Source organism: Onychomys torridus, chromosome 14, assembly GCF_903995425.1.
Source record: "Onychomys torridus chromosome 14, mOncTor1.1, whole genome shotgun sequence".
Lineage (NCBI taxonomy): Eukaryota > Metazoa > Chordata > Mammalia > Rodentia > Cricetidae > Onychomys > Onychomys torridus.
In genome coordinates this window covers 80,423,526-80,440,957 of record NC_050456.1, presented here as the reverse complement: position 1 = coordinate 80,440,957, position 17,432 = coordinate 80,423,526, and the positions used below count along the sequence as shown (strand labels likewise).

The window sequence follows — 17,432 nt, the reverse complement described above, 5'->3', positions numbered from 1 at the left end:
TTCACCTCCATGAAGCAGGCATAAATTCACTTCAACATTCTGCTCTAAGGTCTTTGAGCTACATGGAGACAAGTGTTGCCTACTCAGGGACAATCTGTTGACATGCCCAGGATCCATAACAGCTGTACTAACATTTGCCAAACAGTGAGCAGATGGCCTCTGGGTCGGCTTCTGCAGAACTCTGCATGTCTGACTTCTTCCCAAGTAAGTGCACATCTTCCTGGAGTCATCTGGGCCACCCACACCTGTGCACACACCTCATCACACTACATACACATACATGGGCCCCTGAACAACCTCTTGAAGACAAATAAGCCCACCAAAGGAGTGGGAACTGCACACCTGCCTTGGCAAGCTTTCTAGAAACCTACACGGCAATCTATAAATATTGATCACTTTCTACCTAAATCATGTTCTATGATACTTGCTCAATGGGGCAGCATAGCAAACATGCAGCTGTCTAAATTAAAATGGTGCATGCCTTTAATTCTGGCACTTTGGGAGGCAGAGGCAGATGGATCTCTTTGAGCCTAGCCTGATCCACACCAAGTTCCAGAGCAACTAGGGATACATAGAGAGACCCTGTCTCTAATAAACTAATTAATAGCACTGGCTACACAGCACTGCTTCACATTCAAGACAAACAGGTCCCTGGAAGTCTAGGTTGGGTCTCAAACGGTAGGCCTAGAATTCTGCTTCCGCACTGAGCTACCCCGGGTCCTCACCATGACAAAGAGGCAGCAAGAAGACAAGAGGCACAGCCCTGGAGCTTGGCCTCCTCTCACAGGAAAGCAGTGTGCTTCTGTCCTGGTGCTTGAGAACTACGTGTGGGGAAAGTGGTCGGTCCCTCAACTGCCCTTCCTACACTGGCCACAGGAGATGCCAAGGAGCTATCTGTGCCAGAGAAAGTGTTTATCACTTTCATGGAAAAAACAGTGATTCCACGTAAGAAGGAACCCTCTCCATCTTGGGTTTATGACAAGACCCTTTTCTGCTCTGTTTAAGATAGGATGTGGTGGTATTGTGTTCCCCCAAAATATTGTGTGTTCCCCAAAATAAACTTATCTGGGGTCAGAGACCAGGACAGCCACAATATTAAACATGAGGATAGGCAGTGGTAGCACACGCCTTTAATCCTAGCATTCCAGAGACAGAAATACCTCTGGATCTCTGAGTTCAAGGCCACATTAGAAACAGCCAGACATGGTGACACACGCCTTTAATCCCAGAAATCCAACCTTTAATCTCAGTGAGTGACGGCAGAAAGTAGAAAGGTATATAAGGCGTGAGGACCAGAACTAAGTTAGTTAAGCATTTGGCTAGTTAAGCTTTTAGGCTTTGGAGCAGCACAGTTCAGCTGAGATTCATTTTGGGATGAGGACTCAGAAGCTTGCAGTCTGAGGAAACAAGACCAGCTGAGGAACTGGCGAGGTGAGGAAACGGTGGCTCGTTCTACTTCTCTGATCTTCCAGCATTCACCCCAACAACTGGCTCAGGTTTGATTTTATTAATAAGTACCTTTAAGATTCCTGCTATAATAGGGACTCCATGTTGTTCTGTGTTTAAGAGGGGGACCCCCACTGGTCCTCACTGACAGGGTGACAAAGAGGAGGCTGTCTTCACTGCACTATGTTCAGAGAAGAGAAGGGACAGGCAAGGGACTCCCTCACAGGATGTGCCCTGACTCAACAGCTGCAGGTTGGAGGCAAACGCAAGTATCCCAGACAGTCTGATGCCAGAGAGCCACAGAGCTGGGCAGGACAGAGAAGCTCAGCCATAGGTAGTGGGAGTGTATTCCAACACCTATGCTCATCAGAGCTATACACAAGAGCAGCTCCTAATGGGCCAAGGTCACCGGCAGGGCTGTGCATGCAACTCTGAGAACCTGTAGGACTTTACTCCACTATTTGGGAAACCACACAACTGAAAACTTACAAGCTATCTCTTTCTGGAATTTTCTATGTAATATTTTCATACCACAGTAGAACTTGGAAAACTAAACTTTGGGAAATGAAACTGCAGTTGAGAGGTAGCTACTTGTGGCAGCAAGGCAGCTGGAAAGCACACAGTCACCTGGGAATGGACCGGTAGAAACAGTCTCTTGAAGGAAGCTAGAGTGTTAGGAGTGGATTTGTGAGTGTTAGTGCTTCTGCTGGAGAGAGATTTCCACTATACAAGCTAGGCTTCATGAAAAAATAAGAACTATAAGAGGGAGGGAGGGAGAGAGGGGGAGGGAGAGGGAGAGAGGTGGGGGAGAGAGGGGGAGAGAGGAGGGAGAGAGGAAGAGGTGGGGGAGAGAGGGAGAGAGAGAGAGGTGGGGGAGAGAGGGAGGGAGAGGGGGAGAGAGGGGGTGGGGGAGAGAAGGGGAGGGAGAGGGGGAGAGAGGGAGAGGGGGAGAGAAGGGGAGGGAGAGGGGGAGAGTAGGGGGGAGAGGGAGGGAGAGGGGGAGAGAGGGAGGGAGAAAGAGCGAGCAAACTGAGCACCAAGGAAGCATTAGGAACGAAACAATAAAGATAATATCAGAAACAACTTGAAAATAGAGAAAATAAAAACCAGATGTTAGTCCTTCAGGAAGATTGAAAAAAATCATAAAACCTCCTGCCAAACAAAGATAAAAAGAAGACAGAAAATTCTCTTTATTAGGAATAAAAGAGCACTAGAGATCTCAGACACCCACTCCACGAGCAGACAAAATAAAACAACTCTTACTGCCCCCAACTTCCAAAGCTTGCCAAGCCAAAACCGGTAACAGAACTGGCTGTTAGTAAAGTCAACAAAGCACAAATGCTCACGGATCAGAGCTTGCCGAGCATGAATGAGCCCGGGGTTCCATCCCTAGCACAGGAGATACAAGCAGAAGACAGACGGAAGCAAACAAATCTACAAGCCATCTTCCAGAAAACACAAGAGGAAGAAATGCCTCAACTCAAGAGGTCAGCATTGCCTTTCTACCCAAGACAAAAACAGCACAAAAATCAAATGCACAAAGCTGGGCATGGTCGCTGGTGCTCACCCACAGTCCTGGCACTCAGGAGGCAGAGATAAGATGATCTGGGCTAGCTTGGGCTACACAGCCAGACCTTATTGAAAGAAGACAGAAGGTGAGGAACAGGAGAGAGGAAGGGACTAGGGAAAGCATACTACATGAATGTCTGTCATGAACATAGATGCAAAGTTCTTCCACAGGTTATTTGCAAGCTAAATCTAGCAAGACATAAAAATATTCATTATTATACACAGCCAAGTGAGGATCGGTTCTAGGAATAAAATGCTAGTTCAGCATTTGAAAATAATTTTAATTTACCATTTCAGCATGCTAAACAGGGATGGGGTTAACAACAAAACAAAAAACCCACATATTCCCTCAATCAAAATGCTGTGGTTTGGTTCACTCACTTCAAGGAGCCATGTATTAAAGGCTTGGTACCTGTGCCGCTATTGGGTAGTAGAATGTTTGAGGAGGAGGATCCAGTGGAAGACACACCCTTAACTGGGACCATGGGATCCAGACTCTTCCTGGGTTTGTTTTGTTGGTGGCTATCTTGTGAGTGGCTTTCATTACACCATGTTGCCGTCATGATTGCCACTTCACCACAGACTAAAAGGGATCTCTGTAACTCAGAGCCCCCTAAGCTGGTTCCTTGGGTGTTCGCTATCATTCCAGAAGTCAACTGACACAGAAAGTTGGCACCAAGTGGGGTTGCTGTGGCAACAACTGAGGATATGGGGAGCTTCTTGGACTGTGCAGGAGGAACGTGGTAGTTTGCAGGAGTAGGCTGGAAAAACTCCAGGTTACCGGGCAATTCTAACATTCACACTAAAAACTCTCAGCAAACCAGGAAGAGGAGGAACCTCTTGATCTGCTCCTATCACAGCAGCAGCAGAGGCCTGTTTCCCTTAAGACAGGATGGAGGCTGGCCTGACTGTAGTAGAATATTATTTTAAGGACTGTTACTTTTGTTTATGTTGCATTTGTTTAACTCTGTGAAGCTGTGTTCCTGTGCCTGTCTAAAACACCTGATGGTCTAATAAAGAACTGGCCAATGGAAAGGCAGGAAAAAGGGATAGGTGGGGCTGGCAGGCAGAGAGTAGATACAGAAGAAAAAATCTGGGAAGAGGGATTGAAGATCTGGGAGCCAGAAAAGGAGGAGGACATCAGGGGCCAGCCACTCAACTACACAGCAAGCCACGGAGTAAGATTTACAAAAGTAAGAGAATGGGAAAAGCCCAAAGGCAAAAGATAGACGGGATAATTTAAGAAAAGCTGCCTAGGGCTGGAGAGATGGCTCAGAGGTTAAGAGCACTGCTTATTCTTCCAAAGGTCCTGAGTTCAATTCCCAGCAACCACATAGAGGCTCACAACCATCTGTAATGAGATCTGGCGCCCTCTTCTGGCCTGAAGGGATACATGAAGGCAGAATACTGTATACATAATAAATAAATAAATCTTTAAGAGAGAAAGAAAGAAAGAAAGAAAGAAAGAAAGAAAGAAAGAAAGAAAGAAAGAAAGAAAGAAAGAAAGAAAAGCTGCCTAGAAACTAAGCCAGGCTAAGGCCGGGCATTCATAATTAAGAATAAGCCTCCGAATGTGGTTTATTGGGAAGCTGGGTGGTGGGCCCCCTCAAAAGAATAAAAACCCCCAGCAACATCTGACTGTTCTCACCACTGTGCTTCAATGCGGCCCAATACTGCCCAGGTCAACAGGCAAAGCAAGGTGACTGAAGACACAGAGTCAGAAAAGGAAGAAGCAAAACCACCACAGTCTACAGACACCAGGATTATGAACAAAGAAATCTAAGGAATACAGGAAGAGTCAAGACAAGGACCACAGTAGACCAGGCAGCCTATAAAAAGCAACCACATGATGCTCCCAGTAGACAACTGGAAGTCAAGTGTTCAAAAACATTCACTCATACTACTTCCAAATAAAGGAAATATTTAAATCTAATGTAAATGCAGACCTGCATGCTAGAAACTACAAACACTGGGCTGGCCAGAGGTCTCAGCAGGTAAAGGGACTTGCTGCACAAACCTTGACAACCTCAGTTTGATCTCTGGAAGCCACATAAAAGCAGCAGGAGAGAAATGGCTTTACAAAATTGTCCTCTGACCTCCACACATGCATCTGGCCCCGCTATTTACACAAACACATCAGTAATTATATATATATTGGTTTTTTGAGACAGGGTTTCTCTGAGTAGCTTTGCACCTTTCCTGGAACTCACTCTGTAGCCCAGACTGGCCTCGAACTCACAGAGATCCGCCTGCCTCTGCTCCTCCACCCCCAGTGCTGGGATTACAGGCGTGCGCCACCATAGCCCAGCAGTAATGATAAATTTAAAAATTAAAGGAAGCTTTGAATAATGATGGAAGAGCTCAACAATATTAGGAAATGGAGAGCCAGGCTATGGGCTACTTGTCAATTTCCCCAAAATAGTCTATTGCTTTATTACTATTCCAGTGAAATTACAAGGGTCATGTGGCTCTGTCAAGATCAACAAGCTGATTAACTCCATATGTGAAGGAGCTAGACCAAGTCTGAAGAAAGGGAAATAGAGTCTAGCTTTCCTGCCCTAACATCAAGATCTGCATACAATGTGATGTCCACAGAAGGGGAAGTAGAGTGAGCAGACAAAGAAAGGACTGATGACTTGGAATCCACTAAAATTTAGGAATTTGGCTGGAATGGTGGCCCACACCTTTAATCCCAGCACTTGGGAGGCAGAGACAGGTACATATCTATGAATTTGAGTCCAGCCTGGTCTACATATTGAATTTCAGGCTAGCCAAAGCTACATAGTGAGAACCTGTATGAAACAAAAAAAAAGACTTCCTTTTACAAAAATCACTGTTATAAGATAGGCTTTGGGGATGGAGAGCTGGCTCAGTTGGCAAAGTGCATACCATGCAAGCATGGGCATCTGAGTTCCATCCTCAGACTCCATGTAAAATGTCACATGCCTGTAATCACAGCACTGTGGTGGAAGAATTTTAGGAGTTCCATAGCCAGGCAATCTACAACAAATGGTATACTCCAGGATCAATGAGAAACTGGTCTTTTCTCTCTCTCTCTCTCTCTCTCTCTCTCTCTCTCTCTCTCTCTCTCTCTGTGTGTGTGTGTGTGTGTGTGTGTGTGTGTGTGTGTGTGTGTGTAGGGACTGGAGAGATGGCTCAGTGGTTAAGGGTACTAGCTTCTCTGACACCCTCTTTGAGCATTTGTGGGCACAAGGCACACATGTGGTACACAGATACAAAACATCCACAACACATAAAATAAAAAAGTGAGCAAAATATCTGAATAGGATATTCCTGTGATGCAGCACAGGAAGATGCTCGCCATCATTAGTCACTGGTGACGTAACTACAAGTCACAATGGCAAGCAGAAACTACAGCACAGATACTCACAAAGACCAGCAAACACCAACACTAGCCACTGACTGGAGGAAGAGCAACTGGAACTCTGGAAATCAGTCTGTAAGTCTCCATGAAGCCACACACAGCTCTCAGCACAGCAGAGCAGTGTGGTGGTACTGTTCCCCAAAATATTGTGCACCCTAAAAAACTTATCTGGGGTCAAAGAACAGAACAGCCACTAGATACAGAGGCTAGAAATCCGCCTGAATCTCTGTGAGTTCAAGGTCACACTGGAAACAGCCTGGCATGGTGACTCAGGCCTTTAATCCCAGGAAGTGATGGCAGGAAGCAAAAAGGTATATAAGAGGTAAGGACCAGGAACTAGAGCTGGTTAAGCATTCAGGCTTTTGAGCAGCACAGTTCAGCTGAGAGGCATCCAGTCTGAGGAAACAGGATCAGCTGAGGAACTGGCGATGTGAGGAAGCTGTGGCTTGTTCTGCTTCTCTGATCTTTCAACATTTACCCCAATACCTGGATCCAAGTTTATTTTTATTAATAAGACCATTTAAGATTCCTGTTACAGAGCAGCCCTTGGAATTTAGCCAGGGAAAATGGGTCTGTTCACACAAAGATCCATACATGAACATTCACAACAGCTCTCTTCAACAACCCAGATGTCCTTCCCATAAACATGGAGAAATTGTAGTCAAGGGGGCTGGAGAGATGGCTCATCAGTAAGAGCACTTATTGCTCTCCAGAGGACCTAAATTCAATTCTCAGCACCTACATGGTGGCTTACAATCATCTGTAACTCCAGTTCCAGGGACTCTGACACCCTCTTCTGGCTTCCCTGGGCACCAAGCATACATACACATGGTTGGTGGTACATGGGCACACATGCAAGCACAACACCTTAACATAAAGTGAGAATAAAAACAATTTTAAAATATGTTTTAAGAAAGGAATTGCTGGGCTAGAGAGATGGCTCAGAGGTTAAGAGCACTGACTGCTCTTCCAGAGGTCCTGAGTTCAATTCATGGTAGCTCACAGCCATCTGTAATGAGATCTGGTACCCTCTTCTGTATACATAATAAATAAATAAATCTTTAAAAAAAAAAAAAAAAAGAAAGAAAGGAATTGTAAGTCAGTTATGGCTAACTCTGGGCAGGGCACCTCTGGGTCATCACGCTGGACAACAGAGCCCATGTCAGGAAGGCAGCACCTGTGTCCATGCACTCTGGAAAGGACACGTCTAGAAAGACAGAGTGGTGGCATAGTGGACCTATGGTATATTCTTAAAAGGCATCAGGATTCAGCTTGACTTGACAGGCACTTAGGAGTAAGGACACTCCTGAAAGAGGACGTGTCAGTGAGATGTGCACTTTAAAGGTAATGCCATCATAAACTGCAGTTGCCCTGACAGGTGGCACACGTCCATATCTGAAATTGCCAAGTATCAGGTGTCACCATCTTCTCTTTTACTGCATCCACTTAATACATGTAAGTAAAGACCCAGCTGAGGGGCTGAAGATGCTGGAGAATGCTCAGGGATCCCCAGAGCCCATGTAATGCCAGTGGGAGTGACAGGCACCCAGTGTCCTGGAGGCAGAGACAGAGGATCCCTGGAGCAAATGGGCTAGCTGGAGTAGCCAAATTGGTCAGCTCTGGGTTCAAGTGAGACACTCTGCCTGAATATGTAAGATGAAGAGTGATCATGGAAGACACCAATATAACCTCTGGCTTCTACATGCATCTGCACAAAGGTACATGCAAAACTGCATGTGTTCGAGGAAGGAGGAAGCAGCAGCAGCAACTGGTCAGAATAGAACTCAAGGTCAGACTGGACCACAGTGTGAGATCCTATCTCAAAAGAACGAGCTTGGTGCCCAATCCTGCAGAGACTTCTTTGGTTTCAGGAACAGTGTGAGCAGCAGGAGTCAGAGCAGCATGCACCAGCATGAGTTAGCAGGTGTTCTCAGCATAAGGATAGAGGATTTTCTTGGAAACAAAGCTCACACTAGCCCTGTGCTTTTCCCATTGGCCTAAGGATGTGCTACATGTTCCCAAGCTGTGCTCTACCCTTACTCTGAGGGCTGCCTCCCAAGCTAGCTGGATGATAGCTTCCCTCTTGTGGGAAGCTAGTTAAGGGTATGAACAGGTCAGCTCTGGGGAGACTTAAGCAGAGGTGACCTGTGTTGCTGTTTGGTAGCAGGCCCCTTGTTCATTCCCTTCCCTCTGCAAGGATAGAGCCCAACACCAAGAATGAAGCACTGCATCGCCAGCCCTGCACCAGAGAAACCTGCCACTTCACGTATCAAAGAAGGAAGCACAGTCAGCTCAGCACTTCATTTTTGACTTCCAGTTACAGAAACATGGTGGCCTGGGTAGGCATGCTATCTATAACACAAGACAACAGTCCACTGTTGATTGGGCTGGATCTTGGTCTTATCTGACCATCTCAGGAAGGCATATGATGGCTAGGGAGGCTGTGGGAATGCTAGTTAAGTAAGGGATATTTTCCTTAGCCACCAGGGAAATGCAAATCAAAGTGATTCTGAGATACCATCTTACACCTGTCAGAATGGCTAAGATCAAAAACAGTGATGACAAATTATGTTGGAGAGGATATGGAGTAAGGGGAACACTCCTCCACTGTTGGCAGGAGTGAAAACTTGTACAGCCATTTGGAAATCAGTATGGTGGTTTCTCAGAAAATTGGGAATCAATCTACCTCAAGACCCAGCAATACCACTCTTGGGCATATACCCAAAGGATGCACAATTATACCACAAGGACACTTGCTCAACTATGTTCATAGCAGCATTATTCATAATAGTCAGAAACCTGATAATAACCTAGATGCCCCTCAACCAAAGAAAGAATGGATAAAGAAAATGTGGTATATTTGTGGTACAAATACACAATGGAGTATTACTAGTGGTATTAAAAAAAAAAAAAAGAAGAAGACATCATGAAATTTGCAGGCAAATGGATGGAACTATTAAAAAAAAAAAAATCCTCCAGGCAGTGGTGGCACATGCCTTTAATCCCAGCACTCAGGAGGCAGAGCCAGGCAGATATCTGTGAGTTCAAGGCCAGCCTGGTCTCCAAAGCAAGTTCCAGGAAAGGTGCAAAGCTACACAGAGAAACCCTGTCTCGAAAAACAAAACAAACAAACAAAAAATCCTGAGCAAGGTAAACCAAACACAGAAAGATAAACACAGTATGTACTCTGTAGCTGGAGTTATCTCCAGTCCCGCCTGGGCCAGCAGCAACTCCCAGGCGGGACTGGAGATAACTCCAGCTACAAATGGCGCCCCATTTATAGTTGAAGTTTTCCTGTGTCCACCCAGCTTCTGCATCCTTGCATTTCCAAAGCTGCTCAGACCCAAATAAATACACACAGGCTAATATTATTTAAAACTGATTGGCTAGTAGCCAGGCAGGAAGTATAGTGTAGGCGGGATAAAGAGAGAGGAGAATTCTGGGAAGTGGAAGGCTGAGTCAGGAGATGCTGCCAGCTACCGCCATAAGGAGTAGGATGTAAAGTAATGGTAAGCCACAAGCCACATGGCAAGGTATAGATTTATAGAAATGGGTTAATTTAAGATATAAGAACTAGATAGCAAGAAGCCTAAGCCACATGGCCATACAGTTTATAAGTAATATAAGTCTCTGTGTGTTTACTTGGGTCCAAGCAGCTGGCTGCAGGCCTGCAGGAGCTAAACAGAACCAGGAAAACTTTAGCTACAGTACTCACTCATAAGTGGATATTAGTTATAAAGCAAAGGATAACCAGGCTACAATCCACAGCTCCAGAGAAGCTAGGTAACAAGGAGGATCCTAAAAGGGATATGCATGAATCACTCTAGGAAGGGGAAATAGATAAGATCTCCTGGGTAAACTGGGAGCTGGGGGGTGAAGGAGGTGGGGGTGTGAGAACATGAGGGAATGGGATGGTCAAGTTGAGGGAGGGACAGAGAAGGAGAGGAAGGAAAGAAATACCTTGATAGAGGGAGCCATTATGGGGTTAGGGAGAAACCTGGTACTAGGGAAATTCCCAGGAATCTACAAGGATGACCCCAGCTTAGACTCCAAGCAATAGTGGAGAAGGTGCCTGAACTGGCCTTCCCCTGTAATCAGACTGGTGACTACTCTGTCATCATAGAACCTTTATCCAGTAACTGATGGAGACAGATGCAGAGGTCCACAGCCAAGCACCAGAGCGAGCTCTGGGAGTCCAGTTGAAGAGAGGGAGAAGGGATTATATGAGCAAGGGGGTCAAGATCATGATGGGGAAACCCACAGAGACAGTTGACCTGAGCTAGTTAGAGCTCACTGACTCTGGACTGACAGCTGGGGAACTTGCACAAGACCAAACTAGGCCCTCTGAATGTGGGTGACAGTTGTGTGGTTTGATCTTTTTGTGGGGCCCCTGGCAGCAGGACCAGGATTTATCCCTAGTGCATGAACTGGCTTTTTGGAGCCCATTCCCTATGGAGGGATACCTTGCTCAGCCTTAATGCAGGAGGGTGGGGCTTAGTCCTTCCCCAACTTAGTATGCCAGCCTGTGTTGACTCGCCATGGTCGGCCTTACCCTCTCTGAGGAGTGGATGGGGTGGGGTGGGGTGGGGGGAAGGTGAGGGGCAGCAGGAGGAAGGGGAACTGTGGTTGGCATATAAAATTAAAAAAAAAAAAAAACTTAAATAAAAATAAAATAAAAGGTCTTCCCTTGCCAAGTAACTGAAAAAAAAAAAAAAAAAAAGTAAAGGATGTTTGCTTTCTCCCCTAACTTCCAAGGTGGCAGACCTAGGAGTCAAGGATGCAGTCTCATGAGGGCTGGGGGGAGGGGGGGATTGTAAGGAATCTGCCTGCAGCACTGCTCTTTCTGCCAGATAAGGACACAAAAAGTTGGCTAATGACCCAGGAAGTACCCCACCAGGCACTGAATCTGCCAGTACCCCCATCTTGGTTGTGTAAATCCAGGAGGGTCAGGACTGGTTTTAAGTCTCCACCTATAGTAATCATCTAACATTAAAAACACTGAAAGTCCCTCAGCTGTCACAGACCACCTTGTCCTCAGAATGGCATGTCTATTTCATATACATTCTAGAACTAGCTTGCCAGAACTTTAAAAAAAAAAATTGAAATTTTATGAGATCACATTTCATTTAGGGACAAGTGATACTTAATACCCCCAAGTCTTTGCTTCTCTGATTCATTCCTAAGATCTCTCCCATCAGCTTTTCTTCCTCTGTGTGCATCTCAACCTAGGGCATGCTAGGTAAAACTGGTCTACCACTGAACTATGTATGCTATTTTACTTTATATTGAGGCAAAACCTCACTAAGTTGCCTGGGCAGGCCTTGAACTTTCAATCCTCCTGCCTCAGCCTCCTGAGTGCCTGGGTTTAAAGACATACTTCATCTTTCTTAGTTGTCTGCGGGTGGATCTCTGAGTTTGAGGGCAGACAGGGATACACAGAGAAACCCTGTCTTGAAAATTTAAATTAATAAATAAGCCAACGAGGCTGCCTGGTTTTGTATTTCACTACATTGTCTCCTATTTCAGAGTAGTTTTGATAAGAACTGGAGAGACAGCTTGGTGGTTAAGAGCATGTGCTGCATGATCACAAGGATCAGAGTTCAGATCTAGGCATGTGTATAAACAAGATGGGCATACACATGGATATAAACAGCACGTGTGTAAACATGTTATACACATGTATAAACAAGCTAGGCATACATATGTATATAAACAGCATATGTATAAACATATTATATACATGTGTATAAACAAGTCTGTAACTCTAGCCTTGAAAAGCTGATGCTTTCTTCAGGCCTCCACAAAACACAGGCATGTGCACCCACACAAACATGTGCATACACTGAGATACATAAAAATAAAGAGAAAAGTAAACAGCGCTCTCTCTTCTGGCTTCAAATATACTACCACTGATGTCTGCAGTGAGAACTGCGTGTTGATGCCACACTGACTGAACTTTCTGCAGCAGGCTACAAACTGGTAGGAATTGGCTCCAGGATGCATCACAGACCTCAGCCAATGCAAGGCACATGCCTGAGAAGAAGATTGGGGCCGTTCTCTGAGAATCACATGCAGCTCAGGAGATTGCATGGACATTTCAAACACTTTCTGTTGTTACAATTAACCTAGTTGGTGGTAAAGCCAGACATAGAGCACATTCATAACCTTGAAATTTCTAAGACAGGATACAGAAGCAACTAAAACAGTGGGCTTTACCAAAATCAAAACTACTGCTCATCCAAAAATACTAGAGCTGGGGCATACAGACACATCTGTGGTCTCGGCAACTCAGGAGGCTCACTTGAGCTCCATAGTTTGGAGGCCAGTCTGGGCGGCATGTGACCAGTCTCAAGTAAAATCACAAAGCACACCCATGAAGAAGAGTGACAAACCCCAGAGCAGAAACACTGGCAAAAAGCATCCACTTCCACTGTATGAAGGATTGCTCAACTCAATGAGGAAAACAAATCTTTCCCAGTAAAAACCAGGAGACAACCTCCACTTCAGTCATGGGAAAGCACATGGAGAAACTCTTGACACTGTCCATCTCCAAGGAGAATCTAAGGAAAAGTCACCACACTGTCCAGGACCATTGGGAAAGTGGAAGATTGTACCCCTCCACAGGCACCTTAAACTGAAGTTTTCTTAAACTGAAGCCCTATGACAATAATCACCAATGACAGCCCCAAACTGCAAAGAATCCAATGTCTAAAATGGGGGTTCATGCTTACAAGGGAGTATTATGTAACAACAAAAAGGAAAGCCGGCTGACAAAAAAGCACAAATGCATCAAAGACAGCCTCACTCTATCCACGGGCCTCTGGGGAGATGGTACTGCCGGGGATGCAGAGCTGACAGCATCAGGGAAGACAAAGAAGGATGGGGCTCCTTGCTGGAATGATAGAGATGTCTGTGCCTCCCAGAAACACACATCTAAAACGGTGTGCACTCTGTACAGAAACTGCTGTCCGGACACCAAGCCACCTGAAGTGAGCCAACACATGGGCTAGAAGTCAGCAGGGGTAAGAAAAAGAAACAGGGGCACAAAGCTTGGAAGTGAGTTAATAAATGTCAACAAGAAAAGAATTCAAGTGGGAAGTACAAAGGTCCAAAGTGGTAAAGACCCTGCTGAACAGTGGATGGAGAACATGCCTGGGAATGGGTAAGGACTCTGGAATCCCAGCAGTATGGTAGGGCAGGACACTGTCCCTAGCAGCATGGTGTACCAGGCTGTTGAGGCAAGGTGAACTTGGTAACATGGCTTGGACAGCACTGAGTATCAGGAGTTGGATCTTCCCTCCTTCCAACCCCAGGATGCCTAGCACTCAGCTTCCCCGAGGACAGAGAGCTGTCTCACCACCTCCCAGGGAAGGAAGAAGAACTGAAACTCAACCAATGCCAAAGTGAGGGGGATGGATTCCACCCCCACCCCACCATCGCCACACTCCAGGCCAACTCTGAAGGACACACGCAATTGAAAGGGGACATTTCAACAGTTTTAGATGGGAGAAGATTACTATCCCCTGTAGAAACTGCTGAGACTCAGGTAGCGGAAAAAAACGAGAAAGAAAAATTGACAAAAGACACGAACAGGAATTTCACTAACAAGGAAGTACAAATGGTCTAGATTCACAATCAGAGAAATTCAAACTAAAACCACAACACTGTTTCACACCCACCAGCTTGGCAAGACTGCAAGGCAGTGAGGATTCTCACCCTGGTGCTGGGGGCCGGAGCTGGCAAAACTGCTTTAGGAAGCAACTGAATAGTAACACTGAGTGAACACACACCCACACCTCTAAATCCTCCTACTTGGCAAAACACGTTCAAGGCAGTCCTGCCTGCCCCAAGGACAGGCATGCACCCAGGAGAGAGGTAAGAGAACCTCCTCTGCAGTGGCAATGGCAGATTTGTAATTGGGCAAGAACCTGACAACATCCCTTAACAGATGCCTGGGTGTCATCAGTCCAAGGGAATACTACGCAGCAGTGACACATCAAAGGCCACCAGCACAGATGCAGCTCACAAAACTAAAGACTTGACCAAAGCCAGAACGAACAGTGGAAAGAACTCAGAGAACACAATCATGATCCTGTTTGCAGACAGTGCACACAGGTGGTGTGAGGGTAAGTGCACAGGAGGTACATGTATCAGCAGAGCAGAGAAGGACACAGGACTGAGAACAGGCAGCTCTGTACTGAGACTACATCCTTTCACACACAGAACATCTGGTCCACATGACCAAGGCCCTCATTACTCCAGAGACAGTCTCTCACCTCTGTCCAGGACAAATCCCAGAGCACCCCAGCATCTGCGGCTCCTCATCCCAGATGCCCCAACCTTCCCTGACCCTGCTTTCTTCTATAGAAAGAGGGTATTCTAGGTGCTGCAAGAACAGAGACTAGAGCAGGCATGATGGAGCATGCCTATAATCCCTGCACACAGGAGACAGAGGCAGGAGGATGGAGAATTCAAGGCCACCCAGGGCTATAAAAACAAATTCAAGGCCATCCATGACTCAAAGCAAAACCCCGTCTCAAAAAAACAGTCCACCTGGTCAGGTGCTGGTGGTGCACACCTTTAATCCCAGCACTTGAGAGGCAGAGGCAGGGGGATCTCTATGAGTTCAAGGCCAGCCTGGTCTACAAAGGGAGTTCCAGGACAGCCAGAACTACACAGAGAAACCCTGTCTCCAAAAACCAAACAACAACAACAAAAGTCCACCTTTAGAGGAAAAATGAAATGACCTCTGTCTTAGGTGAGTGTGGGGCATGCACCTGTAACTGTAGTTCTAACTACAGTGGGTCACAAAAGCCTAGGAGTTAAAGAACAGCCTCAGCACCATAATGAGATTCAGTGTCAAAAAAAAAAGAAGAAGAAGAAGAAAGAACAGGGGAAGAGGAAGGAATGAGAGAGAGAGAGAGAGAGAGAGAGAGACCCCCCACTTGGCTCTCATTTAAGGAACTCAGGGGCTGCTAAAAGAATACAAGGACCAGTGTGAAGTGGGATACTCAGAGCAACGATTTAAAGAGACAGAAATAGAGTGGAAGGGTCCAACATTGGGAGATGCTCCCAGTGAGACAAATGCTGGCCCTCAGGTCTCGGTCCTCCAGATGCTACACAGGTCTAGGAATTGTGTTCATTATTCATCTTTCCTTTCCCAAAGGTACAGCCTAGACCCAAAAGGGAAAAGCCACTGTCCCGTGCCCTCTGTACCCCAACACCACACTCAGGGAGCCACAGGCCAACCTGAAGTTCACCTGCAGTAAAGAACCTCCCGCTCCCTAGCATCTCTCTACTTAGCTCACCTCCCGCCCCCGCCCCGAGGCACACTGTCCAGGTTCTGTACCTAGAAGGCTCTTAGGTGACAAGCCTACTTTCCCTGTCTTCCCAGAGGGGAAGCCTGCAGCGCCCTCAGCCTAGTGTTTAGAGTTCCTCTTTTCCTTTACTAGCTGAGGCTCCTGAGTAGGATCCAAGAAATCACAAAAGTTTCAAGCTGGGCAGAAGAATGGGAAGCTGTAGGTCCACATAAAGATAGGTGTTCACAGCGTCCGCCCGGTGGGTAAATCTCGTCTAGTCCTTTCCATGGAGCGAGTGGGAGGGCGCCTACCCAGGGGAGGAAGGCCAGGCTTCTGCAACCGTAAAATTAACAGCTCCAAGCAAAGAGTCAAGCGGACTCCCGTGCACTCTCCACAGCTCCCGGCACACGGCCGACAGGTGAAGAGAGAGCAGACCCGAGATCCGCGGGGCACAGCAGAGGCAACAGTGGCGTGTCCTGCGAGCCTCAGGCCCAGGCCTCTGGGGTGTGACAGTGCCGCTGCACGCGGGAGGAGAGCGGTGGCACCAGCGGAGAGAGAGCTCGACCGCCTGAGGTTCCTGAGCTCCGCTGCGGACAGCCCCGCCCGGGACGCAGGTGTCAAGGTGCGGGCAGAGCACCGTACCCGCGAGGCCCGCTGCCCCGCCCCGGCCCTCGCCTCGCTCTCGCCCGCGCGCGCTTCGGGGCGAGGGGTCCCGGCCCGCGGGCAGGTGCGCGCGGACAAAGCGCAGCGCGGGGGCGTACCTGGGCACGCAGCTGGGGCTGGAGCCGTCCACCTCCCAGGTGGCGAACAGGTTCATGGGCACCGGGGTGTTGAGCGCTCCGGGCGCGCCGGGCAGGCCGAGGCGGCCCCGCTCGGCCATGGCGCCGGCCCCGCCGTCCCTCGGCGGCCTGGGGCTGCGCCGGGCCGCGGGAGCGCGGCGGGCGGGCGGGCCGGGCGCGCGGAGGGCGGCGGCGCGGTCACATGGCGCCGGCGGCCGGGCGGGAGTCGGGCAGGCCCGCGGGCGGTGTCCGGGCTGTGCCCGCGCCCCGCCCCCTACCGCTCCGCGCTGCCTATTGGCCGGCAGGGCAGGGCTCGCGCGGCACACCCAATCACTGCCTACCGGAAGTGAGGCGCGCGCCTCAGGGCGTCTCCGGCGCCCAGCCGCGGGAGCGAGCGCGCGCGCGCGCCTGCGCACAGGCTCAGCCCTCCCAGGCAGGGACCGGGGGCAAGCGGTGCGATGGCTACCCGAGTGGCCGGGTCAGCGAGCCCACACGCTCCCTGCCGCTGCCGCGGGACGTGGGCCTGAGCACATGCTCATGTACCCCGGTGCCTCCTGTCCCTTGCCATCCTGTGTGTTCGCGCGTGGGACCCCAGGGCCTCCGGGCTCCTCTCGTACTCTGCAGGCCCCACCCACTCTTATCCCTTGAGTTTCAGCCACCATCTGTCCCCCCTGGCTGCCCCAATGCAGCAGCCTCCTCCCACCCCAGCTTCCTACTTTCAGCAGTGCTTTGTTTATTTACTTTAAGTTTTTCTCAAAACCATCATAACAGATATTTGGTACAGGGGGCCTTCTGCCTTGCTCACAGTGAACGGGTAACTCGGGCTGATAGGGGGGCGGGGAGAGGGGGGACGGTCAGACTGCTCCCTGGGTCTAACAGGCGGGGAAGTCCAGGCATGGCCTTGGTAAGGCCGGCTAGGTTCTGGGGCTCAGGGAGAGGCCCCGTCCCTCCTCT

At 48.2% G+C, this 17,432-nt stretch overlaps 1 protein-coding gene across 4 annotated transcripts in view; it reads right to left on the bottom strand.

The window, feature by feature from the left end:
• Positions 1-16,636, bottom strand: part of Pacs2 (phosphofurin acidic cluster sorting protein 2) — a 45,616-nt gene extending 28,980 nt beyond the window's left edge. For all 4 annotated transcript variants that reach the window (XM_036205497.1, XM_036205499.1, XM_036205498.1 and 1 more), the window contains exon 1: positions 16,461-16,636. In XM_036205497.1, coding sequence (XP_036061390.1) covers positions 16,461-16,579 — 119 coding nt within the window. In that variant the 5' untranslated portion in view covers positions 16,580-16,636. The remainder of the gene's footprint in view (positions 1-16,460) is intronic.
• Between the last annotated feature and the right edge of the window lie 796 nt (positions 16,637-17,432).